Source organism: Halichoerus grypus, chromosome 7 (assembly GCF_964656455.1).
Source record: "Halichoerus grypus chromosome 7, mHalGry1.hap1.1, whole genome shotgun sequence".
In the NCBI taxonomy this organism is placed as follows: Eukaryota; Metazoa; Chordata; class Mammalia; order Carnivora; family Phocidae; genus Halichoerus; species Halichoerus grypus.
This window is the reverse complement of record NC_135718.1, coordinates 26,350,926-26,378,799: the sequence shown is the minus strand read 5'-3', so window position 1 is coordinate 26,378,799 and position 27,874 is coordinate 26,350,926. Positions and strand designations below refer to the sequence as shown.

At 42.0% G+C, this 27,874-nt stretch overlaps 1 protein-coding gene across 8 annotated transcripts in view; it reads left to right on the top strand.

Annotated features, from left to right (window-relative positions):
- The window catches only part of GBF1 (golgi brefeldin A resistant guanine nucleotide exchange factor 1), a 117,708-nt gene that overhangs the window by 68,840 nt on the left and 20,994 nt on the right, over window positions 1–27,874 (top strand). For all 8 annotated transcript variants that reach the window (XM_078077190.1, XM_036086464.2, XM_036086473.2 and 5 more), the window contains 5 exons: window positions 18,473–18,604; window positions 23,506–23,624; window positions 24,133–24,241; window positions 24,754–24,814; window positions 26,049–26,103. In XM_078077190.1, the coding sequence (XP_077933316.1) occupies window positions 18,473–18,604; window positions 23,506–23,624; window positions 24,133–24,241; window positions 24,754–24,814; window positions 26,049–26,103 (476 nt within the window). The remainder of the gene's footprint in view (window positions 1–18,472; window positions 18,605–23,505; window positions 23,625–24,132; window positions 24,242–24,753; window positions 24,815–26,048; window positions 26,104–27,874) is intronic.

The following is a 27,874-nucleotide window of genomic DNA, read 5'->3' as shown; positions in this document are numbered from 1 at the left end:
CAGGGTCCTGGGATCGAGCCCCACATCGGGCTTCCTGCTCATCGGGAAGCCTGCTTCTCCCTCTCCCACTCCCCCTGCTTGTGTTCCCTCTCTCGCTGTGTCTCTCTCTGTCAAATAAATAAATAAAATATTAAAAAAAAAAAAAGTCATCTAGTCCATTGTATAGAGAACTGCGGCTTAGAGGTCATGTCTTATGCAAGGCCTCATGACAGAGTAGTGGCAGTTCTGAAACTGGGTGTTGACTTACTTGTCTGTTAGTCTGGTTATAATTTAATTTTTTTGAAGACTGAGTTGTAATTACTAAGGGCCTAGTTTTTGTTGTATATGAACTTTCTTCTTCTAAATTGGATCCCCGATTATACTTATAGCAATGGGAAGTAAACACTGTTGAAGACAGTTCAGTGACACCCCTTTGGGAAGCAAGAGGGCACCATTGAAGGTATATCAGTTACCACCTGAAAATCTCTTCTTCCCCAAAGGTTGCCTAAGGGGCACTGAGGTGGCAGCTCAGCTGGCTGTTGAGCCTCTGCTCCCAGAATGGTGAGTTGGGAAGTAAATTTCTTTCTTCTCTTCTATATCTTCATTCTCCCAAATAATGCCAAGTAGGAGAGGCTTACCCCAAATTCCCAGCTCTTTTCTCTTTTTAAATTGAGGTATAATTAACATACAATAAAATGAACAGACCTTAGGTGTTTAGTTAATAAATTTTGATAATTATATAAACACATTGTAACCACCGTACAAGGAAAAAAAAAAAGATACAGAACATTTTCATTACCCCAAAGTTTTCTCGTGCCCCCTTTAAATTACCCCTAACACACACAAAACCACTTTCTGTGTTCTGTTACCATTGATTAGTTTTGTTTTTGGGTTTCATATAGTTGGAATCATAGGATATGCTCTCATATCTAGCTTCTTTTCACTTAGCACATTTTTCGAATTCATCCCTGTTGTTTCATGTATCACTGGTTTTTTGTTTTGATTTATTTTGTTTTACTGACTAGTTTCCAATTGTATGGATAAACCACAGATAATTTATTCATTCTCTTACTGAAGGACATTTGGATTATTTCTAGTCTTTGTCTGTTAAGAATAGGCTGCTATAAATACTCCTATAGAAGTCTTTTTGTGAATGTATGTTTTAGTTTCTCTTGGATAAATACTTAAGAATGAAATTGCTGGATCATAATGTAGATGTGTGTTTAACTTTAAAAGAGGTAGTTTTTCAAAGTGGCTGTAGCCCCCAGTCTATCTTCTTTCTCTCCTGAGGAGCTAGGCTCTTTAAGTTGAGGGTTTGGCAGGAGAAGAGAACCCACATCATCAGGGTCCCTGCTGCCAGAGCACAGTGGCGTGAATCGGACACTTAAAAAGCTGAAACAGGTGTTTGAAACCCTACTCCAGCCTCCCTATTTGATGCCAGCCCCCTGAGAGCCTGGGGCTTGGCCAACAGAATTCAGACCTAATCTAATGGATATTGGATTAGAGACTTTTGCTTGCAGGACAGGGGTACATAATAGTATATATATACTGTGACTTGATACATTTGAAGCAGATAGATGTACATCTTCCTGTAGGAAAGAGGGGCCTTTGGTGTCCCACGTGCTTCTTGAGCATGGGGTAGTTTGTGTTCCAGATGAAAGCCCCTCCTTACCTTGCTTCTTACCCCCACCCTTCTCCTTGAAACTGTGTGCAGAAGTCAGCACTTTCTTTAGTGATGTTCATATTGCCAAGGGGCTTTAGCGAGGTAGGAGTTGGTATCCTATGTGTCAAGTATTATGGGAGAGAAATTATTCCCTGGTAAACTGTTTCTCTATATTTTTTTTTTCAAAGATTTTATTTATTTATTTGAGAGAGAGGGAGAGTGAATGAGCAGTAGGGAGGGGTAGAGGGAGAGGGAAAGAGAGAAGCAGACTCCCTGCTGAACAGGAAGCCTGACACAGGACTCAATCCCAGCCCCGGAGATCTGACCAAAGGCAGATGCTTAACTGATTGTGCCACCCAGGCGCCCCTGTTTCTCTATATTTTTAATGCCTCTATCTTACCTAGGCCGTGGGGAACTAATTCTCAAAGGTTAAAGCAAGAAACTGAAGGTTAGGGTGTGGGCTCCCAAAGGCAAATGACTTAAAATACCAAAGCAGGGGGCACCTGGGTGGCTCAGTCGTTAAGCGTCTGCCTTCAGCTCAGGTCATGATCTCAGGGTCCTGGGATCGAGCCCTGCATCGGGCTCCCTGCTCCGCAGGAAGCCTGCTTCTCCCTCTCCCACTCCCCCTGCTTGTGTTCTCTCTCGCGCTGTGTCTCTCTCTGACAAATAAATAAAATCTTTAAAAAAAACAAAAAACAAAAAACCAAAGCAGTAGTTTCTCTAACCATGCTCAGTGGGGTTGAAGTTAACAGAAATGTAGTCTATCATTAAAGGGCAGCTTCAACTGAAGATTTTGAAAGAATAGGTTCCAATTCTAAATCTTCTCTAATATTGGTTAGAAGAGTCCAGGGAGAGAAGAAATAGGTTCTCCATGCTAGTCTAGCCTTTCCACAAATCCTTGACAGGAAAGGGCATTTCTGAATTTAGGTCGACCTTCATAGGTGGCCTTTCCTTTAAACCTAATCCAGATATCTTCAGACCTCAGTCTTGAAAGGCAGGGCCTGCTTTTGGGCTGCATCGTGTGGATGCCATTCTTGGTATGAACTAGGCTGAGACTTATAGACTATGATTCTTTCAATAGATATATTTTCTTCTTTTAGTTTTCATAGTAAAATTAACTTTTTTTAGTATACAATTGTATGAATTTTGAAGATTTATTTATTTGAGAGAGAGAGAGAGCACTCATTCGCGAGTGGGGGGAGGGGCAAAGGGAGAGGGAAAGAGAGAAGCTCTAGAGACTCCCTGCTGAGCACGAAGCCCTGAGATCATGACCTGAGCCGAAATCAAGAGTCAGACGCTTACCCCACTGAGCCACTCAGGCGCCCCCAGTTTGTATGAATTTTAAGATACACATAGATCCCTGTAATCACTGTGACAGTGTGACAACTGGGATACAGAACACTTTCATCGCCCCAGAAAACTCCCTCTTATCTCTTTGTAGTCACACCCTCCTCCCCACTCAAACCCCTGTCAACCACTGATGTATTCTCCATCACCACAGTTTTATCAAGAAGGTCATAAAATGAAATCATACAGTATGTTACTTTTGAGACTGGCTTCTTTCACTCAGCATGATGCCTTCACCTAAACTGCGGCTCAACAGTTTGTTCCCTTTTTATTGTTGTGTAGTATTCCATTGCATGTATGTACCACAGTTTATCCATTCACTAGTTGAAGGACATTTGGCTTCTCCAGTTTGAGGCAATTTTGAGTAAAGCTGCTATAAACATTTGTGTACAGGTTTTTGTGTGAAGAACAATGGTTTGCATTTCTCTGGGATAAACACCCAGGAGTGGGATTTCTGGGTCAAAGGGTAAGTGTACGTTTAGCTTTATAAGAAACTGCCAAACTGTTTTCCAGAGTTTCCGTATCACTTTGCATTCCCACCAGCAATGAGAATTCTGGTTTCTCCACGTCCTGTCTGGTACTTGGTATTTTCAGTATTTTTATTTAAGCCATCCTAACAGGTAGGTAGGGATATCTCCATGTGGTTTAGATTTGCATTTCTTTAATGGCTAGTGACACTGAACATCTTTTTCATGTGCTTATTTGCCATCCATGTATCCTTTTTGGTCGACGTGTCTGTGTCTGTTCAAGTCTTTACCCCATTTTTTAAATTGAATTGTTTGTTTTCTTACTGTTGAGTTTAGAGACTTCTTTATTTATTCTGGATTCGGTCTTTTATTGGCAATACAATGATTTACAAATGTTTTCTCCCTGGGCGCCTGGGTGGCTCAGTTGGTTAAGCGACTGCCTTCGGCTCAGGTCATGATCCTGGAGTCCCAGGATCGAGTCCCGCATCGGGCTCCCTGCTTGGCGGGGAGTCTGCTTCTCCCTCTGACCCTCCCCTCTCTCATGCTTTCTCTCTGTCAAATAAATAAATAAAACCTTAAAAAACAAACAAACAAACAAACAAATGTTTTCTCCCAGTCTGTAGCTTGTCTTTTCAATCTCTTCACGGTATCTCTCATAGAACAGACATTTTTACTTTGGTGAAGTCTGGCGTATCAATTTTTTTTCTTTTGTGCATTATGTTTTTGGTGTCATATCTAAGTACTCTTTGCCTAATCCCACGCCATGAAGATTTTTCCTATGTTTTCCTCTAAAAGATACACAGCTTTATGCTTTTTGTTTACATCTGTGATCTATTTTGAGTTAATTTTTCTATAGTGTGTGAGGTTTGCATGGAGCTTCTTTTTTTTTGGTTGGTTTTGGGGGGGGGGTTGGGCTTTTTTGCATATGGATGTCCATTTGTTCCAACATCACTTGTTGAAATTAATGCCTTCTTTAGACCAAATTCTCCTTAGGACTGTGCCTTCTTTAGAAATGAAGGAGTTACAGAGGATTCTTTCCTGGGTTCCTCCTCTCTTTCCAGGAATCACCCTTGTACTCCTGTTCCTTATTTCTTTCTGAGTCTTTCTGATTTTGGGTTTATTTTTAATGCCATGTAATGGAACACTTATTATTTGTGAGTTGATTGAGCATAAAGTATTTCATTATAAAGTGGCCATCCATCACAAGAAGGCATGTGGGCTGTAAAAAACATTAACTGTGTGCCCTGGGCTGGAATGCAACTTTACCAGAATAATGCAGCTTTTGTATTGTGTGCAGTTGGGATAAAACGAGAGACAGATAGATAGACAGATATTGTTGGGGAAACAGGTGTTGGCTGAACTCGGGTTCTGCATGTTTTCTGAACATGGTTGTTTCCCAATGCTTTCAGGATTGTTCCTCCAGATTTGGCTGTCTTAAAGGTTCCCTGGGTACCTTTCAGAACAAATAATGTGACTTCTCAGAATACTGCTGTTTCCAAAAATGTTCTTGTTCATTTTTCAGCTTACACACATGTCTTTAGAGACAGCAATGGCAAGTGGTTAGAATACTTGTTCTGGCCCTTATGGGTTACACTTTTGATGCCTTTGTTTTCCCCATCTGTAAAATGGGAAATGTACATTATCGTCAAATTCTTGAGCCCAATAGCACAAAGGATGTCTGAGGCAGAGTAAGATTCCTTAGTCTTAGTGTCACTAAGAATTTATGATCTGCTGCTGTAGAAACCATTTTCAGCTGTTGGAGAAAAGTGAATAAATAGGATTCTGTACACTTAAGGGACAGGGGAAGACTGCTACCAGTCCTGTAATTGATACTCTTTGGGGACTCTCTGATTCTTCTCCAAAAGTTTTGGCTGTTGACCCTTCGGTCTTTTCCATATCTGTAGACTTTGCTAATGTCAGTTCAGAATTTAGTTCTTTTTTATTTCCTTTTATTTCCCCTTCAGGGCCCCTAGAGGAGACCTGACAGGGTGGTAATTGATAATAAACCTATAATTGCCTTCTCTTCTTGCTACCATCAAACACTGGAACTTTTTACAAGACTATGAGAGGAATTTGGATTGAAAAAGTTGCTCCAAGTGTAATGACTGCATAAAGTTGGGGTGAATTGTTCTCTTTTAAAGTGTAGCAACAGAAGTTTTTAATTTCTCCTGGGCTTTCAAATTGCCTGCTTAAGTTTGGGCTTGGTCTTGTACAATGTATACAGAAAACGGCAAGGCAGAGTAAAGGACCAGAGCAGCTCTGGCTTTTGCCTGTATGTTACAACCTAATTGCTTTCCTTTCAATATGTGCCAGTTTCCTCTAAAAGGAAAAAACTAGTGTTTATAGAGTTGATACATATCAAACTTTGCTCTCAGTAAGACAGATGGATCAGTCTGTCCTCAGGCCTCTGCGATACATTTGAGGCCAGTCCCTGTGGGCCTCATTTAGCCCTGCCAGCCTTGTTAAAGGAGCCTCACTCTTCCTCTTGGATTAGGAGGCAACCTGGGCAAACCTGATGCTTAATTCGTGTGGCAGTACTAAAATCAATAGCGAACAGTGTTTAGTCATTGGATAGGAGGAGGAAAGGTAGAGAAGAAACTTCAATTCCAGATAGTTGAGTTTTAAATTTTTATTTGCCATCCAACTCATGCAGTTAATAAATATATCTAGTAGTAAACCTGTAGCAGCAATAGCATGGTATAATATTAAAGGACATAATACAGTGTTTAAGAGCATGGACTTTGAAAGCCAGAAAAGACCTGGCTCTAAATTCTGGCTCTTTGATTTACTGTGTGATCTTGGGCAAGTCTCTTAGCCTTAGTGCCTTGGTTTGTTTCTTCCTTCCTTCCTTCCTTCAAGAGAGAGAGCGAGCGAGCAGGGGAGGAGGAGAGGGAGAGAATCTTTTTTTTTTTTTTTTTAATTTATTTCTTTGACAGAGAGAGACACAGCCAGAGAGGGAACACAAGTGAGGGAGAGGGAAAAGCAGGCCTCCCGCAGACCAGGAAGCCCGACACGGGGCTCAATCCCAGGACCCCGGGACCACGACCCAGGCTGAAGGCAGACGCTTAATGACTGAGCCACCCAGGCGCCCTGAGGGAGAGAATCTTTTTTTTTTTTTTTTTTTAATTTTATTTATTTTGACAGAGAGAGACACAGCAAGAGAGGGAACACAAGCAGGGGGAGTGGGAGAGGGAGAAGCAGGCTTCCCGCGGAGCAGGGAGCCCGATGCGGGGCTCGATCCCAGGACCCCGGGATCATGACCTGAGTCGAAGGCAGACACTTAACGACTGAGCCATCCAGGCGCCCCTGGAGGGAGAGAATCTTAAGCAGGCTCCATGCTCAGCAGTGCAGAGCCCGATGTGGGGCTCGATCTCACCATCCTGAGATCATGACCTGAGCAGAAATCAAGAGTCAGTCGCTTAACCGACTGGGTCCCTGAGGTGCCCTGAGCCTTGGTTTCTTTATCTGTAAAATGGAACAGTAATACTGTTTCTCAGGGTTATTGGGAGAATAAAATAAATAATCTATGTATAACAATTATGCTTAATAATCTGTGTAGCTGTTCCTGATGTCTGAGACAAATTAAGGTGGTTGTCCTTGGCAGTGGAATAGGATTCTTCTTCTAAGGGTGGTAGATAGCAGCTCCTAGCAGCAAGCTAAACTGGCTATTTAGGTTGGGTTGGCCATTGAGGGCTAGGCTTAGCCTAAAAAATGAATACTTCCTAAAGAGTTTTTTGGGTTTTTTTTTTAAAGACTTTATTTATTTATTTGACAGCACAAGCAGGGGGAGTGGCAGGCAAAGGGAGAGGGAGAAGCAGGCTCCCTGCTGAGCAGAGAGCCTGGCTGAAGGCAGATGCTTAACCAACTGAGCCACCCAGGCGCCCCTCTAAAGAGTTTTTTAAAAGGATCAAGTATTAGAAGTAATTTGCCTTTCTTAGTGTAAGTGGTTGGTACCATTATCTTATGCTGGCCCATGGAGTCACCTTGTACCTAGATGTGGTAGTGATTAACCCAACATCATATTTTGTCTCTTAAGGGTCATAATATCAAAGATAATCGACCCCCTTCCCAAGTCTAAAGGCGCCTTGAGAAACTAAGCATTTGGGACAGATCTGGGAACTGTTAGGTGATAGCTAAGAAAAGAGGATCTACTGTCAGGAGCTTAGACAAACAAACTGGGCTTGCTTTTCCCCCAGGCTTCCTTTGTAACAGACTGTCTGCATTCATGTGCACTTACCTCAAATTGTACTTTGCATTTTATAAGTTTTAGGAATCTAAAGGAGCCTTAAAGAATTTAGTTAAACTACCACCACTGCCACCTTCCCTGGGAAAACTCTATGGATGAGGAAACTATGGGCCAGAGAAGTGAAGTGTTTTGCCTGAGATAGGCCAAGACTGGGCCAAGTGCATTTCTTTATTTCTCCTGTTGTATAGAGCAAGGTTGCAAAGGCTTGTCTGGGTTTGACCCTTAAGCCTGGAAGATAATACATTTCTCTGAAAGCTGCCCTTTGTCAGTCAGTCTTCGTTCAAGTCAGTTCCTGAAGTCAAGCCTAAATCCCCACATAACCATTTGAGGTTTGGAAATAAAGGTATGGCAGGTGTGGCAGATACTCCAGGGGCTTCTGGCTTTACCAAAGTTTAGTTTTGCTCATCCTTTGGACCACTACTCTTGGTGTCCTCTAGTGACCACAAAGAGTACAGCTTCTTCCTACTGAACTTAACAGTATCTCAAAAATTCCATTTGTAGATCATTCCCAATCTTACTTCGACTTTTACCAAAAATATTCCTGGGTATAACATAGTCAGAAAAGTAGAATATGAGGACCTGACCATTTTTCCTAAAATAAAATGTCCAGGCATAGACAGAAAAGCCAAAAACCCAAAAGCTTTTTCTGTTCAAATAATTTTGTCTGTGTCTCTGGATACAGAAATATCAAGAGGGGTAAATGAACTTGACTTTTGTTTGTATCATGCTCTGATTTATTAGTCTGTTATACATGATCCACCTTGTGAATGACAATATTCTGTCTCCAGGAACATGAGCCAGTATTTGCAGGATGAGGAGCAAGGATGGCAGCAGGCTGGTGACCCTCTAGAAAGCAAGAAGGGAGAAATAGGCTCTGAGGGCAAAAGGGTCGAGACAGGCATTTCTGAAGCCAAATGGTGTTGAAATAATATACCACAGGCCTTTTTCCTTGTCAGCGTAATCCAATTGAGAATGCCCATCCGCCCCTGACAAGAGTCACTCAGGAGTGAAGAGCTTCGCTACCAGGGAAAGCAGCTTATGTGTGCATTTTGGCTCAGGAATGTGCCAGCCCAATGCTGGCCAAATGAGAAAAGGCTGCTGCAGGCTGGAGAACCCCAAACTCCTAGGAGGAGAGTGACTGTTCCCCTGTAGGCTAAGAAGAGAGTGTTCCCTTTTGTCTAAGGGCAGTGCTTGATGCCACATGTTGAGACCTTTGGCATAGATTATCAGTGAGGGTGGCAGCTCTGACGTAAAAAGAAAACAATGTCAGGATTCATTCCCTTTTGGACAGGTCAACTCATCATCTGGAAAGACAAGAGACTTGGGGGACATCTGCAGATTCTCAGATTGATGTTGGGCCAAACTGAGACTTCTCTGTTTTAATATCTTAATATAGGGAGTTGAACTCCCTGCTCACTGCTGTTGAACAGAGTATGAGGGGAATACAACCAAGACATCTCTAAAGGGTTTCACTTTGCTTGGTGTTGAAGTGGTTCATGAGCTTCTCCAGAAATAGTTTAATAATTCTTGTTGTAATTGTTCTTATTCAGCACTGATTAGCCAGAAGTAGGACTCAAATTTGGTTTTAGAAGCAGGTGGCCTAATCCTAGAAGGATCCCAAGTGTTCTTTTTTCAATGAGGAGTTGCATTTCCCCTCCTTGTACTCCTTCCCTTTTTTCTGTCCCATCTTGGAACATGGACCAGTCACCTTCAGAGTACCCCTCTACCTGATCTGCACTCTCTGTTTACCGGACTGTTTGTGCCTTGAAGTTGACAACCTTCCAGGGTGGGAATTTTGGCTGCTTGGCAGTGGTGTCAGATGTCTCCTTGGTTGTGAAATTACTCAGCCTGCTTACTATGAGCAGCATCATGGGCACCTTTCCCCTGAAGGACTCGGGCAGCTTTTCTCACTCTTTTGAAGAAGATCTAGACAATTGAATCTCATTTGCCAGGCAGGCCGAGCCAGGAGGCAGAACACCAGAAACTTTTCTGTTCTGGCTTCGTAGGAAGCAGTGGAGTTGAATAGCTACAAGCACAGATTTTTGAGTCACATGAACCTGGATTTGATTCTCATTTCCACCACTTGTTAGCTGGTGGGTAGATCTACTTTCTCAGTCTCATTTTCATCTTCAAAATGGGGATAATTTTGGGGGCGCCTGGGTGGCTCAGTCGTTAAGTGTCTGCCTTCGGCTCAGGTCATGATCCCAGGGTCCTGGGATCGAGCCCTGCATCGGGCTCCCTGCTCCGCGGGAAGCCTACTTCTCCCTCTCCCACTCCCCTTGCTTGTGTTCCCTCTCTTGCTGTCTCTCTCTGTCAAAAAATAAATCTTTAAAAAAAACCAAAAAACAAAATGGGGATAATTTTGAAGAGAGAAGGTATATAAGGTGCTTAGCACGTGGCATGGCACAAGGTAATAAATAGTAGCTACTATTATTGTTATTTTTATCTCTTCTAAAAGGAGGATGAATATTTCACTCATTTGTTTAAAAAAGGGGAGTCTCTTCCTTTCTCTGATAACTATGCATACCCTGGAGAAAGCTGAAACCCTCAGAAATTAAAAGAGCTATCTGAAATTGCACCATACATAAATAACAACCACTAGTTATCTTGGTATCCTGAATTTTTATCCCTTTTAGTGTTTAATAATCAAAGATAGAGAAGGCTTGCCTTTGAAGTTTTTGATATTTACTTAGATCTTAAGAAATAAAACTGAGGGACGCCTGGGTGGCTCAGTCATTAAGTGTCTGCCTTCGGCTCAGGTCATGATCTCACGGTTCTGGGATCGAGTCCTGCATCAGACTCCTTGCTCGGTGGGGAGCCTGCTTCTCCCTCGTCTGCTGCTCCCCCTGCTTTGCTCTCTCAATCTCTCTCTCTCTCTGACATGTAAATAAAATCTGAAAGGAAGGAAGGAAGGAAAGAGAAAAGAAAGGAAGAAAGAAAACTGAACTGGGACGCCTGAGTGGCTCAGTTGGTTAAGCGTCCGACTCTTGATTTCAGCTCAGGTCATGATTTCAGGGTCGTGGGATTGAGCCCTGCATCGAGCCCCACATCGGGCTCCACACTCACTGTGGAGTCTGCTTATCCCTCTCCCTCTGCTCCTGCCCCCATTTGTGTGTTTGTGCTGTCTCTCTCTCTTTCTAAAATAAATAAATCTTAAAAAAAAATAAACTGAACTTAAAGTAACTTACAGTATTAAGAACCCTGGACTGGGACCCAGGACTAAAAAACTAGAATAATAATATCTTAGTTATATTTTACACATTTACTGTATTCCATGCATTGTACAATATATTTATATGCATTAAATGAGATAATTTATGTAAATTACTGAGCACGGTGCCTGACACATTAGTATATGCTCAATAAATGTTAGCTGCTGTTATTTCTTTTTAAATATAATTTATTTTTTATTTTAATTCTTTAACACCTATTTTACAGGTGATAAAATACAGGCTTTGAAAAATTTAGTATCTATCACACAGCCATTAAGTTGCCCAACTGAATCTAAATCCTATTCAGAAGCCCATTTTTTTTCACCTAGTGCCCTCAACTTCTAGTCCTGGATCCAATACTAACTGGCTTTGTAGCATTTTACAAATTACTTAACCTTTCTAAATCTTTTTTTTTTAAGATTTTATTTACTCATTTGAGAGCGAGAGAGAGACAGAGAGAGCACAGTCGGGGAGAGGTAGAGGGAGAGAGAGAAGCAGACTCCCCGCTGAGCTGGGAGCCCAACAAGGGGCTCAATCCCAGAACCTGGAGATCATGACCTGAGCTGAAGGCAGAGGCTTAACGATCTGAGCCACCCAGGCATCCCAGCCTTTCTAAACCTTAATTATCTCATTTGTAAATTTTTAAAAAAGGTATTATTTATTTGACAGAGAGAGAGAGCACAAGTAGGCAGAGAGGCAAGGCAGGCAGAGGGAGAGGGAAAAGCAGGCTCTCCGCTGAGCAGGGAGCCCGACGTGGGTCTCGATCCCAGGACCCTGGGATCATGACCTGAGCCGAAGGTAGACGCTTAACTGACTGAGCCACCCAGGCACCCCTCATTTGTAAATTATTTTTAGGGCCTATTTTAGCCATAATATCCTAGGATTTGGAGGATTTTCTAGAATGGCCAGTTGAAAATTAGGGTTTATTTTTCTAGAGCACTGTTACTCAAAGTATAATCTATAAACCATTTTAGGTTCACAGATTGCTGCTTGGTACATGATGGGATGTATGCAGAAATTGAGGGAAAGCATTTAGAAATTTTTATAACATCTTGACAGTAATTTTATATATTGTTGATTTTAATAATAAAATGGAGTTTATATTATGTCTTTGTTTTTAAAATTTCATTCTCTAGCAGTTCATTTTATTATAGTTTATAAAATGATGGGTCTGCAATGGATTGACATAAAGGAAAAAAAATAAATTGGCCCTAACCACAGACTGTTTGAGAAAGCACTATTATAGAGGACCATCTGAACATCTTAACAGGATTTTGAATTGAAATTCCAGGGCTGGTTTTTTGTTTTTTTGTTTTTTTTTTAAACGTGTTTACAAAGAGTTACCTGTTAAATCAGAAGTGTCCTCACTAGTGGTACCCTGCTAGTAGCACAGTCTCCCCTGCCATGTCTGTCCCGCCCACTACCACCACCAAAAGCTGCAGGGGGTGTTCCTGTTAGAGTGTCTCTGATGCTCTTAGCAATCAGCAGTTGAACCTAGAGAGCAAAACTCCAATTCTGCCTAGACCAAACTCTTGGAAAAATTAATTTTATATATCACGATTCTCTTTTTTTGTAGGGGTTATGGGAGTGAGGGTGATAGTGAAGGTTCCTGGTGGGCTAATTAAAAACTCTAGCTCTGGGGCATCTGGCAGGCTCAGTTGGTAGAGTGTGTGGCTCTTGATCTCAGGGTTGTGAGTTCAAGCCCCACACAGAGTATAGAGAGTACTTAAAAATAAAATCTTTTAAAAAAAAAGTCCAGCTCTTCTAGTTTACCATCACTAAGTCTCCATAAAGCATTGATTCACAGAATAGAAGTGCCAGAAAGAACGTATTTTAGCAGTCATAGATTCTAACTACCTAATTTGACAGATGAGCTTGAGTGTCATATGCCTGGCTATTGGTAGTAGTGAGAAGTAGTGAGACTAATGATCCCTTGTCCATTGACTGGATTATATACTGTGCAAGGGCCACATCCAGAGCCTCCAGAGAGTTCTCTATGGGACTTTGTCCAAGCCTTTATATGATATCACTCCTGCCAACTTCAGGCCTCTCATGCCATAGTGAGCTCTTTCACTGTATGAAGCTGATTAACAAATAAAATCTACCAGTATATTAAAAGAGTAATATACTGAGACTAAGTGAGTTTTAATCCTAGGAATGCAAGGATGATTCAATATCTGAAAACCAATTAATCTACCATATTAACATTCTAAAGAAGGAAAACCACTTGATCATTATCAATTGATGACAAAAAGGCATTTGATAACATTGAAATCCACTCATGATAATGAACATTTACAAAAAAACTTATGACTAACATCATACTTTACAGTGAAACACTGAATGCATTTACCCTAAAATTGACAGCAAGGAAAGATGTCTGCTTTCATAGTACTGGAAGTCCCAGCCTGTACAGTGAGTCAAGAAAAGGAAATAAAAGGCATGTAAATTGGAAAAGAAGAAATAAAACTCACTGTTTGCAGATAACATAATTGTCCGTGCAGAAAACCCCAAGGAATCTACAAAAACAAAAACAAAAAAATCCTAGAACTAGTAAGTGAGTTTAGTAAGGTCACAGGATATAAGGTCAACACACAAAAATCAGTCACATTTTGTCTCTTTGATCTTGGCCGTACGGATGAGATGATGAAGGGGATAGCATTTGGAAAGCGTCTCAGTAAGACGCACACATTGTGTCGCCGCTGTGCCTCTGAGGCCTGCCACCTTCAGAAGTCAACCTATGGCAAATGTGGCAATCCTGCCAAGCAGAAGAGAAGTATAACTAGAGTGCCAAGGCTAAAAGACGAAATACCAGGGCACCTAGTGGTGCCATCAGTTAAGCGATTCTTGGTTTTGGCTCAGGTCGTGATCTTGGGGTGGTGGAATCGAGCCCTGCATCTGGCTCTACACTCAGTGTGGAGTCTACCTTGGTTTCTCTCTCGCTCTCCTTCTGCCACTCCCCCCTAGTGCGCGCTCTCTCTCTCTCTCAAATAAATAAATCTTAAAAAAACAAAAACGGAATGCCACTGGGACTGGTCAAATGAGGCACCTAAAAATTGTATACTGCAGATTCAGGCATGGATTCCATGAAGGAACAACACTTAAGCCCAAGAGGGCAGCTGTTGTAGCATCCAGTTCATCTTAATGGATTTCAATGATTGGTCACACAATAAATGTTCTGATTTAAAACAACAACAGAAAATCAGTCACATTTCTATATATTAAAAATGAACTTCTAGAAACTGAAATTGAAACACAATACCATTTACAAACATACCAAATAAAATATACATCTAACAAAACATACAGAATCTAAAACAATATAGAGAGACTATACCATGTCCATGGATTGGTAGACACAACTTAGTAAAGATGGCATTTCTTCCCAAACTAACCTCTAGACTCAGTGCAACTCCTATCAAATTCCCAGCAAGATTTTTGTAAATATAGACAAATTTATGTTGAAATAGAAAGGCAAAGGAACTAGAATGCTGAAAGCAGTATTGAAAAATAATAAAGTTGGAGGGATCACACTACCTGATTTTAAGACTTAGAATATAGTTAATCAAGACAGTTTGCTTTCAGAGAGTAAGATACACAGATCAATGGAACAGAATAGAGAACCCAGAATATACTTACAAAAATAAGGTCAGTTAGGGGCGCCTGGGTGGCTCAGTTGGTTAAGCAACTGCCTTTGGCTCGGGTCATGATCCCAGGGTCCTAGGATCAAGCCCCGCTTCGGTCTCCTTGCTCAGCGGGGAGCCTGCTTCTCCCTCTCCCTCTCCCTCTACCTGCTACTCCATCTGCTTGTGCTCTCTCTATCAAATAAATAAATTGAAAAATCTTAAAAAAAAATTTTTTTAAATAAGGTCAGTTAATGATTGGCAGAGTGCAATGACAATTCAGTGAAGAAAGAATTTTGTTTCAATAAATGTTGTTGGAACAAATGGACATCCATATGCAAAAAGAAAAAGCTCCATGCAAACCTCACACACTATAGAAAAATTAACTCAAAATAGATCACAGATGTAAACAAAAAGCATAAAGCTGTGTATCTTTTAGAGGAAAACATAGGAAAAATCTTCATGGCGTGGGATTAGGCAAAGAGTACTTAGATATGACACCAAAAACATAATGCACAAAAGAAAAAAAATTGATACGCCAGACTTCACCAAAGTAAAAATGTCTGTTCTATGAGAGATACCGTGAAGAGATTGAAAAGACAAGCTACAGACTGGGAGAAAACATTTGTAAATCATTGTATTGCCAATAAAAGACCGAATCCAGAATAAATAAAGAAGTCTCTAAACTCAACAGTAAGAAAACAAACAATTCAATTTAAAAAATGGGGTAAAGACTTGAACAGACACAGACACGTCAACCAAAAAGGATACATGGATGGCAAATAAGCACATGAAAAAGATGTTCAGTGTCACTAGCCATTAAAGAAATGCAAATCTAAACCACATGGAGATATCCCTACCTACCTGTTAGGATGGCTTAAATAAAAATACTGAAAATACCAAGTACCAGACAGGACGTGGAGAAACCAGAATTCTCATTGCTGGTGGGAATGCAAAGTGATACGGAAACTCTGGAAAACAGTTTGGCAGTTTCTTATAAAGCTAAACGTACACTTACCCTTTGACCCAGAAATCCCACTCCTGGGTGTTTATCCCAGAGAAATGCAAACCATTGTTCTTCACACAAAAACCTGTACACAAATGTTTATAGCAGCTTTACTCAAAATTGCCTCAAACTGGAGAAGCCAAATGTCCTTCAACTAGTGAATGGATAAACTGTGGTACATACATGCAATGGAATACTACACAACAATAAAAAGGGAACAAACTGTTGAGCCGCAGTTTAGGTGAAGGCATCATGCTGAGTGAAAGAAGCCAGTCTCAAAAGTAACATACTGTATGATTTCATTTTATGACCTTCTTGATAAAACTGTGGTGATGGAGAATACATCAGTGGTTGACAGGGGTTTGAGTGGGGAGGAGGGTGTGACTACAAAGAGATAAGAGGGAGTTTTCTGGGGCGATGAAAGTGTTCTGTATCCCAGTTGTCACACTGTCACAGTGATTACAGGAATCTATATATGTGTTAAAATTTATAGAACACTATACCAGAAAGAGTTGGTTTTACCAAATTAAAAAATGCACATGGGGGCGTCTGGGTGGCTCAGTTGGTTAAGCGACTGCCTTCTGCTCAGGTCATGATCCCAGGGTCCTGGGATCAAGCCCACATCAGGCTCCCTGCTCCGCGGGAAGCCTGCTTCTCCCTCTCCCTCTCCCCCTGCTTGTGTTCCCTCTCTCACTGTCTCTCTCTCTGTCAAATAAATAAATAAATATCTTTATAAAAAAAAAGAAAGGAAATCTTATTTAAAAAAAAAATTAAAAATGCACATGGCTCTGGAAGTGTCAAGCCATGGCTGTAAAATTTCCCTAGTCTTTCACCATGAAGAAAATACAGTTATAGCAACTGGATGAAAGCTCAGAAAATCTTTCCTTTCCCACCTCTTAATTAAAGATTATTTTTCCATCTAGACTTTTATATCTCAACTATACTAACTGTGACCATATTTTTTAAGTGACCGACCAAATCATATATAATAGTTAATGTTTCTAAAGCAAGACTAGGTGACTTTATATTTTTTAATATGCTTTACACAAAAGTATTTTATATATTTCAGTTTTTCCTAGTATTTCCATTCCTTACATCTCAACCCTCTATCACCTCACCCACACAAAGGTTTTCTTCTAGGTTTTTCCTGCAAATTGTACATCTCTCGGTGGGGGTAGGTGGGGGATAAGAAGCAGGTTTTATACAGCTGATGTGATCACTGTCCGTACAGGCTTGGAAAATGCTACCCAATCTGCCAATTAATTAAAGCATTAATCTGAGGAGCAGCCGGGCCCAGGGAATGTTTACTCAAAGAGGGGGGTGGTAGGAATGGAGTGGGAAGCTCCCTACATTTGCATGAAAATGAAGGTACTTAGAAAAGCCAGCTTTCTTTTGTCTCTAAAGGTGGGCAGCCTTGATCATGCCCCTTAATCTTTCTGAGCAATTTAGGAAGGCTTTTAGTGAGCTGGTCTCTGAAAGATAAAAGCATTGCAGACTCTAGAAAAACAAACTTTGTAGAGTAGGGTAGAGAGTAAGGCCAGTGCAGTGTAGCTTCTTAGATCTGGAATGAAGCCTTCTAAATTCAGGAGTTTGTGCTGGTAGTTAGGTAGAATAGATGTAATGGTTTCACAAGTTTTGAAAGCATGTATACAGACTGCATTCAAATCCCAGCCCTGCTTCTTATTAGATGTGATTTGGGGCCAATCATGTAGTTTATCTAAACCTTATTTTTCTCATCTGTAAAATAAAGATTATTAATTGCTCCTTCATCTCAGAGCAGTTAGCCCTTTGCTGTGCTCTAGGCAGAAAGGAAGCCGAAGAGTGGTTAGGACCTTCCAAGATTACAAACTGTCTCTAAGAGTAGGGACTGTGCAGCCTTTCATTCTTTTTAGGCTTATTTTTCAGCAAGGACTAGATACCTCAGGGTTTTCCCTCACCTTCCTGGGGTGTGCTACATTTTTATCTCTAAGGGAAGTGACCTTGACCATAACAGCAAAAGACATAAAGAGGGTAGCTCATCCTGGGACCTGTTTGGCCAACTTGAGATGAAGTTTATCTGTCACTAGGAGGAGTGGTGAGATGGACATGGAAAATTGACCCAACAGTACTTGGTGACATTAAAGAATTACTGTTAATTTTTAAATTATTGTTAAAATTATATATATATATAAAACAAAATTTACTATATTGGGGCACCTGGGTGGCTCAGATGGTTGAGTGTCTGCCTTCGCCTCAGGTCATGATGTCTAGGTCCTAGGATCAAGCCCTGTGTTGGGCTCCCAGCTCAGCAGGGAATTCGGCTTCTCCCTCTGTGCGCACTGTCTCTCTCAAATGAATAAATAAAATCTTAAAAAAAAAAAAAGGGCGCCCAGTGTGGGGCCTGATCTCAAGATCCTGAGATCAAGACCTGAGCTGAGATCAAGAGTTGGACGCTTAACTTACCGAGCCACCCAGGCGCGCCCCTATTGCTACTTTTTTAAGCATGATAATGATCCTGTGGGGTTTTTTAAGATTGATTGATTGATTTGAGAGAGAGCACAAGCAGGAGGGGCAGAAGGAGAGTGAGGGAGAGAATCTCAAGCAGACTGCATGCTGAGCATTGAGCCTGATGCTGGGCTCCATCCCACGATCCTGAGATCATGACCCTAGCTGAAACCAAGAGTTGGATGTCGAACTGACTGCACCACTCAGGCGCCCCAATACTGTGTTTTGGTTTTTTTTTTTAACTTCTTAATCTTTAAGCTACATACTAAAAATTTTATAGATAAAATAATACAATGTCTGTGATTTGATTTAAGGTAATCCAGAGGAAGGAAGATTGACCTAGTAACTAAGAATTCTAGCCTTATGGCACAGATAAGAAGGGCCTTTTTCTAGGGTTTAGCTTTTGTCAGATGGCATCCCTTCATTTCTGTTTCTTTTCTTGTAGAACTCTCAGAAATTGAGCCCAATGTGTTCCTCCGTCCATTTCTGGAAGTGATTCGCTCTGAAGATACCACTGGCCCTATCACTGGACTGGCGCTCACCTCTGTCAACAAGTTCCTGTCCTATGCACTCATAGGTAAGAGCTCAGGCCTACTTGGATGACCATAGCACTTCATTTCCTGCCTCTCCTGGGGTGGTCAGGCTTTAGGTAGTGAGCTGGTGGCAATGGAAGGTTTCTCCTAGCTGTTTCCTTGTAGGAGAGAAATAAGACAGTTATTGGTTACTCATCATGCTAATTGACTCAGGTTATGCAGAGTGGGGAGGAGGGGGATTTCCTTGGGACTCTGGTTTCTGTATGCTTTGGAAGGAATTAAGGGTATGGTGCCCTTGGAGGTTTGGTTTGGTTTCTTTTTAAAGTTATTTTTCAAATACGGTGCATGCTTATTTTAAGAAGATAAACAATAAAGAGGTGACTAAAAGAAAAATTAGTGGTGTCTCCTCTCTCTCAAAGTTCCTTCTTCTTCCTTACATAAATAATGTTGACAGGCTGGTTTGAATCTTTCTATACCTTTCTCTACATGTATATAAATATATGTAAAGTATCATTTAAAAAAAAGGAGTATGTGCTTTGGATTTTCTTTTTTCACTTAATAGTATTAACTTAGAAAGATTGTACATGATATAATTATCCCTCTGATTTATTCTTTTTCCCCCAGTTTTGAAATATAATTTATGTATAATATTATATTAGTTTAGGGGCGCCTGGGTGGCTCAGTTGGTTAAGCGACTGCCTTCGGCTCAGGTCATGATTCCGGAGTCCCAGGATCAAGTCCCACATCGGGCTCCCTGCTCAGTGGGGAGTCTACTTCTCCCTCTGACCCTCTCTCCTCTCATGCTCTCTCTCACTCTCTCTCTCTCAAATAAATAAAAATCTTCTTAAAAAAATATTATATTAGTTTAAGGTATACAACATAATGACTTAGTATACATATGTTAGAAATGAATACCACATTAAATCTAGTTAACACTCATCACCTTGTATAGTTTCAAATTTTTTTTCTTGTGATGAGGACTTTTAAGATCTACTCTTAGCAACTTTCAAATATACAATGTAGTATTTTTTTTTTTTAAGATTTTATTTATTCATTTGACAGAGAAGGAGAGAGAGAGAGCACACAAGCAGAGGCAGAGGGAGAGGGAGAAGCAGACTCCCCACCAAGCAGGGAGCCTGATGCTGGACTTGAGCCCAGGACCCTGGGATCATGACCTGAGCCGAAGGCAGACGCTTAACCACTGAGCCACCCAGGCGCCCCTACAATGTATTATTTTTAACTATAGCTACAATGTTATTCATTACATGCCCAAAACTTATGTATCTTGTAACTGGAAGTTTGTATATTTTTCTTTTATTAGGTAAGATATATATAATATAAAAATTGTCATTTTAATAATTTTTAAGTATATAATTCAGTGGCATTAATTACATTCATGGTGTTGTACAATCATCCACCACCATTTGTTTCCCAAACTTTTTCACCCCAGAAGAAACTCTAATCATTAGGGAACAATACACTATTTCCCTTCCCCTCAGCCTCTGGTAGGATTTTTTTCTTCTTAGTAAAGCTGTGTAATTTCCATCGTATAGATACAACATCAGTCTTTCTGGGTGGCTCAGTTGGTTAAGCGTCTGTCTTCAGCTCAGGTCATGATCCCAGGGTCCTGGGATCAAGCCCCACATGGATCCCCATGTTCTCTGCAGAGTCTGCTTCTCCCTCTCCCCTTCCAGCCACCCCGCCCCCCCGCTCATGTGTGCATTCTTTCAAATAAATAAAATCCTTTTTAAAAGATCTCTTATTAATATTTAATATTTAGGTTTCCTATTTTGAGCCACTATAAATAATGCTGAAATAAGCATTCTTGCTTATATCTCCTTATTTATTAATTTTCCTTTGTATGACAGATTCCTGTACTTGAAATTTTTGGATTAATGGCCATGTGCATATTATATTTTCATAGGTACTACCAGCTTGCTTTCCCAGAAGATTATAGTATTTATACTTCCAATGTTTGAGAATTTCCATTTCCCCACCCTGTCACCAGCACTGAATATTAGCAATATTCTTTATTTTTGCTAATTCGATGGGTGAAAACTGTTATTTTATTGTTTTTAATTTTTTTTTAAGTTAAACATTTGAACAACTCCTTTTCCTCTTACTGAGTTGTTTTGTTTTTCTTATTAATTTGTAGGAGTTCTTTGTATAGTGGGGATATTAACCCATTGTCTATCATAGTACTACAAATATTTTCTCCCAATCTAGCCCAAATATTTTATCTAGTCTATTATCTCTGAATTTGTTTATGCTGTCTTTTTTGGATTCCTTTTTAGTTGGTCTTGTCACTCAGGATCCTGAATTCCTTTTCCCCTATTGCTAGCCCATGTGCAAGGGTGAGAACATAGAAAACAGGCAGCTGTCTTTGTTTCTAAGTAAGGAGACAAGAAAAGAGACAGCTCAGGCTGTAGCTAGCCAGGAAAAAAAAATGGCCTTCAGTTCAGGGCAAGAAAACCCTTTATCTTTTCTAGAAAGTGGGATTTGCTTAGCTGAAGCATTCAGGACCCTTAGCAGAAATCCTAGATGCCAGCTAGGTTCCGAAGAGGTGCATAAGCCTGTCTAGGCACCCTAGTCCTAACTTCATACTTTTCCTAAGCAAAAATCAGGCCCAGCTATTTCCAGCCTTACCCTGAGCACCACCTGCAGGTCATCTCTCTCCACAGCCTCCAGCCACCACACCCTGTGCTTCTTCCCTTTGCTCTCGTCAGTGTTACTCTCTCCCTTTCCTGGGCTTGGCAGACAAGCTTGTCATTGGAGACCTCAGGCCATCTGGTCATTGGAGTTTCCTGTGGTGGGAAAAGAGAATGCTGGAGGTGGTGATTGCAGTGGGCATCAGAAAGGGAGAAGGAAGGAGTATATGAAAGCCAGAAGGCAAAGGAGTTGAGATTGGCAAATTTCCCTGCATTCTGCTCCAGAGTGGCCAGGAAAGGGGGACATTCTAAGGAAGGGGTTCTGGGGAAGACAAGTTCTGCTAAGTGAGCCCAAGCCAAACAATCTTTTATTTAGGCTATCCTAGAAGAAATATCCCTTACCCTTCAATCCTGTGACCCAAGGCTTCCAGGATTGTTTTAGGTCCTACTCCAAGGATCAGCCTTTTGTTTGGCCCCACACAGCTGCCAGACCAGGATTTGTGCCACTGATCGCCTGGCAGGCTGTGTCTGTAGTGCTAAAGACCTGTCACTCTTACCTGCCTTTTTAGAAGATTAACTTTACTACTTCATTCAGGCTCAGAGGATAAGAGCTACAAAGAGATCAGTTAAACTACTTTAACAAGGGAGATGACTGAAAGAGGGGAAGAAATAGACCCCTAGGAGCCTTGTGAGGTGGGAGCAAAGCTGCCCTTTACTGAACTCTGAAACACCACACAACACTGAGGACCTGGATTTCCTGTGCGAGGAAAGGTCCTGCTGTGGACCCTGGAGGCCTGAATAAAGACGGTCAGACGGGGCTGTGAGAGAAGACTCAGGCCAAGGGCCTTCAGAGTATAGGATTTTCTGAGTCAAATGGGAGAAACATGGAGAGTTGGGGTGATAGAAAGAGCTGGGTCACCCGTATACTATGTATCATCATGAAATTGGCTTCCTTCTGCATGACCTCTAAGTAACCACTCCTGATGCTGAGTAGGGGCATGCTGTAAGAACAAATTGAGTCTTTGGCCAGGTGTCAGAGAGGAACCAGGACAGAAGAGAAAAATGAAAACCACTTATAATTAATGAAAGTCTTCAGGCTCATTGTTGCAAGGGAAATGTTCTGGTTTCTCAACTATCCCCCTGAACTTAGGCTCAGGAACTCTTAATTTCAGGTACCAGGAAAAAGAAAATGATAAGATTTCTTTTAATTCTCACCTCTTAATACTAGAAGGTGCTCCTGTATTATACCATGCCCCCTCTGGAGCAACTTTTTCTGTCACTTGCAAAGCTTTGTCTTGTCCCTGCCTTTTTTTTCCTACTTATGTTTTCCTTTCAAGGATAATCCAGGCAGTTCTGCGGGACCCTTGTAGGCCTTGATAGAGGCCGCTTCTTTGGCTCTCCTTGTGTATATTTAACACATGAATGGGAGCAGTTTCCCCATTGGCAGCATTTGTGTTAGTTTCCAGCATGGTGCTGGTTGGCTGAGCTAGCTTCTCCCCTCTTCTTATTCACTATTGAAATTCTCTCTTCCTCCTGCTCCCCAGTCAGCCAGCCTCCAGTCCTGTTTAGTTTGTCCCCTTTCTCTTCTAATGCTTGTTTAGTTAAGCTGGTAAAATGATTCTTGTTTTGTGTCATATTGTTTTAAATAAAAATGAAACCAAAGCAGGAAGAGGTCTCTGATTTGTTGTAATGTGGCACCCAGGTTTAAGTATTGGCAGCAGTGACTGTCCATTTCTTTGCCCTACTCCCCAGCCTCACTTGCACCTGAACACAAAACTCTAAAAGCAACCAGAGAGAGATGTGTTGAAAGAGAACACATGAACAGAGAAAGGCTACAATCTTGGTGTTCAAAGGTCTGGCCCTATTTGGCCCTTGTTGTGGGCCAAAAACTCGTATTTCTAGGCCCTTCCTTATGAAATGAGTAGCTTTACACCAGTGATTCCAAAGTATGATCCCCCTGACCAGCAGCATTAAATCCTCCTGGGATCTTGTTAGAAATGCAGATTCTCAGGCCCCGCTAATTCAGAAGTTCTCAGAGCAGGCTCAGCAATTTGTATTTTTAACAAGTTTTCTGAGTGATTCTGATATATTCTTAAGTTTGAGAACCACTGTTTAACACAGTGGGATTTGTGCTGAGGAGCTTTTTAAAACCAGTTATGGGCAAAATTCTCAGGTAGCTTAAGTAGCCATGGGTTAGGAAATTGGAGAGGAGAAAAACAAAATCCTATACAGGGTATCTTGCCTTTTCTGTCTCTCCTCTCTGTACCATTTAGTCTTCTCTTTTTTTGTTGGAGCAGATCCCACTCATGAGGGCACAGCAGAGGGCATGGAGAACATGGCAGATGCTGTCACCCACGCCCGTTTTGTGGGCACAGATCCTGCCAGCGATGAGGTTGTCCTGATGAAAATCCTTCAGGTAAATGGAGGGGAAGAGCAATTAGGCTGATGGCCAGGAGCTGGTGCTGTCAGCTCTCCTTACCCAATCCTTACCCAAGTCTGCAGGCAGCATGAAACTGTGTTTTGACTCCACTGGGGCTTAGGGAGCTACTTTGTTTCCAAACAAGTAGCTCGGGTACCCAAAGTAAAAGCTTCTTCTAAGGAAATCATTAAGAGCTTTAAATGAATTGATATCAGATACCGGAAGCCCTTAATACACATGTACCTCTGGCAGACCATATCTGCCGTCCATCTGTTGGGCTTGTGGGCTAGGGCTGGAATGAGCACAGTTCCCAAGACAAGCTCCTGGGAGATGCCCCCTACCAAACTGAAGTGAGGTCAGCATTCTTGCTAACCTCTCTTTCTCACCCCTGAGTGCTTCCATAGGAGACTAGAGGAACAGGAGGCAGCTTCTCTCCCCTCAGGTGCACCCCACTTTACCCAGCCTGCTTTATTTATCACTGTATCTCCTCTTTCTTCCTGGTTAGGTGCTGCGGACTCTGTTGCTGACCCCAGCTGGTGCCCACCTAACCAATGAATCTGTATGTGAAATTATGCAGTCTTGCTTCCGGATCTGCTTCGAAATGAGGCTCAGTGGTAGGTGCTTGAATATTGGGCCTGTCCTCATTTCTAGGGCCAGTGTCCATGAGTATAAATATAGGATGCTGTCTCTGAACCCCAGAGAGGTAGAAAACTCAGGACTTCTCCATCACCTACCTTGTGGAGCCATAGGGATCTCGAAGTCTTTACTTGATTATTGTACAGCAGAATAGAGACCTTAGTTCATTGTGCCAGGGCAGGAACTGGGATAGATCCCTGACTGACTCAGCCCAGGCACCAAATCTTCCTCCCTTGGGGTTTCTGGGATTGACACTAGCCTGCAGCCCATGAAAACACATCATTGTGCCCCCTCCTTTTTTTCTCCTGACTCAGTAGTGCCATCTAGTGGGCTAGTGCAGTTGTGGCTGCCAGGCTGAGCTGGAGCTGGTTTTAATAAGTTTGGCATAATCCTTAGTAAACAAGGTTTGGAGGGGAGTCTGCTCTGAGAAGTCTCCTGATAATAGCACAGCAAGTAATGACACCTGTGTTATTTGTTTTTGCCTGTGCAGAGTTATTGAGAAAATCCGCAGAGCACACTCTCGTAGACATGGTGCAGCTGCTCTTCACAAGGTAAACCTGCTGCTGTTTGCTTCAGCCCGGCTGCCCAGGCCTCTTGAGCCTGCCTGCTTCCACACAGCCACTTCAGGGACCTGGCCAACCCTACAGCCACTTCAGGGGCCACTGGGATTTTGGATGGGGGTAGTTCCCTGGATCCAGGGTTACTGAACAAGGGAGAAGGAGGAGGGAGCTGGCTTGGCCTCAGGGGGAGGCAGAGGGTTATTTGATCTAGGCTGACAGACCTTGTTCTGCTTCCCAAACTTGTGTCTGTTTCTGTGCAGGTAGCAGCTGGGAAAGGGAACCCATAAAGGAAGCGAAATTCAAGGGAGCCTGGAATAGGGTGCTGAGCTCTGTGAGGAAGGACCAAGGCTAGGGTGACAACCTTGTTTACCCAGACTGTCCTGATTTTAGCACTGAAAGTCCTGCATCCCTGCAAACCCTTCAGTCTCTGGCACCCCAGGACCACTGGTTACCCTAGTCAAGGCCCTCAGTTTAGGGCCTAGGAGGCCTTTTCATACTATGCCTAACTGCCTGTTTCCTATACCTTTTTTCAATAGAATGATTTTGAGAAGAGCTGACTGAGGCAAGGGCTTTAAAGGCTCCTTAGGTGATATTAATAATGGGGATGGTTATGCATCTGTGGGGGCTGGGATTATATGGGAAATCAATGTACCTTCTGCTCAATTTTGCTATGAACCTAAAATTGCTCTAAAAAATAGTCTAGTTAAAAAACAAAAAAACTTCCCCATGGGATTTCATTTTGCTCTCAAATCTATAAGTAATAATTCTTACTATCTACAGACCAGATCTGCCCCTGGGCCCTGCTGCAGTGTTCTTACTCCTCAGGCTCAGATTTATTGGTTTCAAAACTCAACCTACCTTTAACTCCTCACTCTTTGCCCAGTCTCCTAGGGTTTTGATGGACTGCCCTCTTCCCCATCTTGTGGCGTTCATCAATACTTGTCAGGTAAACACAAGTAGGAAGGAGTCAGTTTAGGATGAAAAGAGCCACCATACTCCAAGGGCACTTAGTCACCTTGCCCTGGTGACTACCTTCTTTTTAAGAAAGTGTTGTAAGGCCCCCAATTTCTTCCTTTGATGAGGCTCTCAAAAAGCTGCTTCTCTTCCTAGCTTTTCCTAAGAGACAGGGCATGCTCTGCCCAGAGCATCTTTGGACTATGGCTGGCATGCAGGGGAGATTTGTTATTATCCCTAATGACAGTCCATGGGATTCTCTGTCTTATAGGTTACCTCAGTTTAAAGAAGAACCCAAGAACTATATGGGGACCAACATGAAGAAGGTATGACCTGCTGTCCCTCATCCAAACCTTGGTCTCCCAACTTCAGTGCTATGGGGATTTTCCTGGGTACCCTTGCTTAGCAAAAACATGCTTTTGCCTTTACAGGTCTGCTTGGAATCTAGAAATAGCTGTCACTCCTTTAGTGAGAAATTTATTTTTCCCCAGATACCTCTTCTTCCCCAACCTTTCCTTCCCAGCCTATCTTTGTTGATCCAACACATAAGCTGGTGAGCCAGTCCTTCACAGAATCTTGGTGAGGCCGATCAGGTTGCGATAAAAATGTATGTTGATAAAGGTGAACGTCCTACCATCCCCACAAGGCCCAGCCTTGTTGGCAGGTAGGAGGCCTGAGGACCCTATGCCCTAAGTTCCACCCTAATGCTGGATTAGACTGGGCTCACACTTGCGCTAGTCTCTGTTGATGAGACAAATCAAGCCTGACTCTAGATCAGAAGGTTCTCAAACTGCTAGAAGAATGGTGGTCGGAAGAATGGGCTCTTTCTATCTTGAACTGAAGTCCTGGACTTCACAGGCCTCTGATGATTCTACTTGCAGCCCTAAGAGGTTCTGCCCATGGAGATGACCCTTGGCTGTTTGGTACATGCACCTGACCTTCCTTCTCCCTAGCCATCCATCCCCATTCCTGCCCTCTGCCCCCTGTTGGCGTGTGTCTGAGTTTATGTCACTTTGTTTAAATCATTCATTTGCCTGTCTTTCACAGATTTCTCCATGTCTCCTCAACAAACTGGAGCTAAGTAGTGGGGAGCAGACCAAAGCCCTGAACCAGTTAGAGAGGGTACTACTCTTTAAGAACCTCAAGGTCTCTCTCCCTCTCCCTTTCCTTTCCTCCTTTTAATTTATTTAAATGTTTATTATATATATATATATACACACACACACACATATATATATATGTATATATGTATATGTATATATAACATCTGGGTCCCATTTCCATTGTGCAAAGCACAACTTACCCCTCCCTAGTAACACGGCATGGCTTTGGAAGTGTTGCATGTGTTTGTAGCTTTGCAGTGTTGGGAATTTTCCTGGGGCATTTGGTTGCCTGGAGGCAGAAGGAAGCTTTGAACTGGTGATACATCATGTAGTGAGCCTAGGTAGAGGGCCTGGGTCCTGCTGACATCTTGGTAGGAGGTTTAATATCTACCATTTCTAGGGGAGCTGTGAGCGACCTCTAAGCAAGGCCCTTACCCCTTCTACCCTCTCCTGTCTCAGAGCCGGCATATGGAGCTTAAGCACAGTCTTGACTCTACTTGGACACTTGAACTGGGTTAGGAGGGAAAGGAAAATCCATCTAGTTGGGTTCTTTTTTTTCTTAGTTAACATTAAAGGACTTATTCCAAGATTTAGGACTCTAGATGGATGGGAAGGAGCTGGATAGCCCAGGTCATTGAAGATAAAAAGAACTGTGTGTCTGTACACCTAGCTAGACGGTCCATAGGCCTGCATTCTGTTTGCATGAGTTGTGTCAGTTTTCATTTGTGTGCTTGACTCATCACAAGTTGCATTTCTCTTTAGTAGCTTCCCAGCATTTTGCCATGATTATTAACCTAGGATCTTTCTTTGTAAAGCTTATACTGCCCTTTGGAAATACAGTTATATGGATAAGGTGTTGTAGGGTTCCATGAACACCTACTGCCCAGCCCCAACCTTAGAACCTTAGGACAATGGAGCATAACTGTACTTTTTAAGGGCTGAGGCATTTGTGAGACAGACAGGCCAGGAGACAGAGAATACTAATTGAAATGAT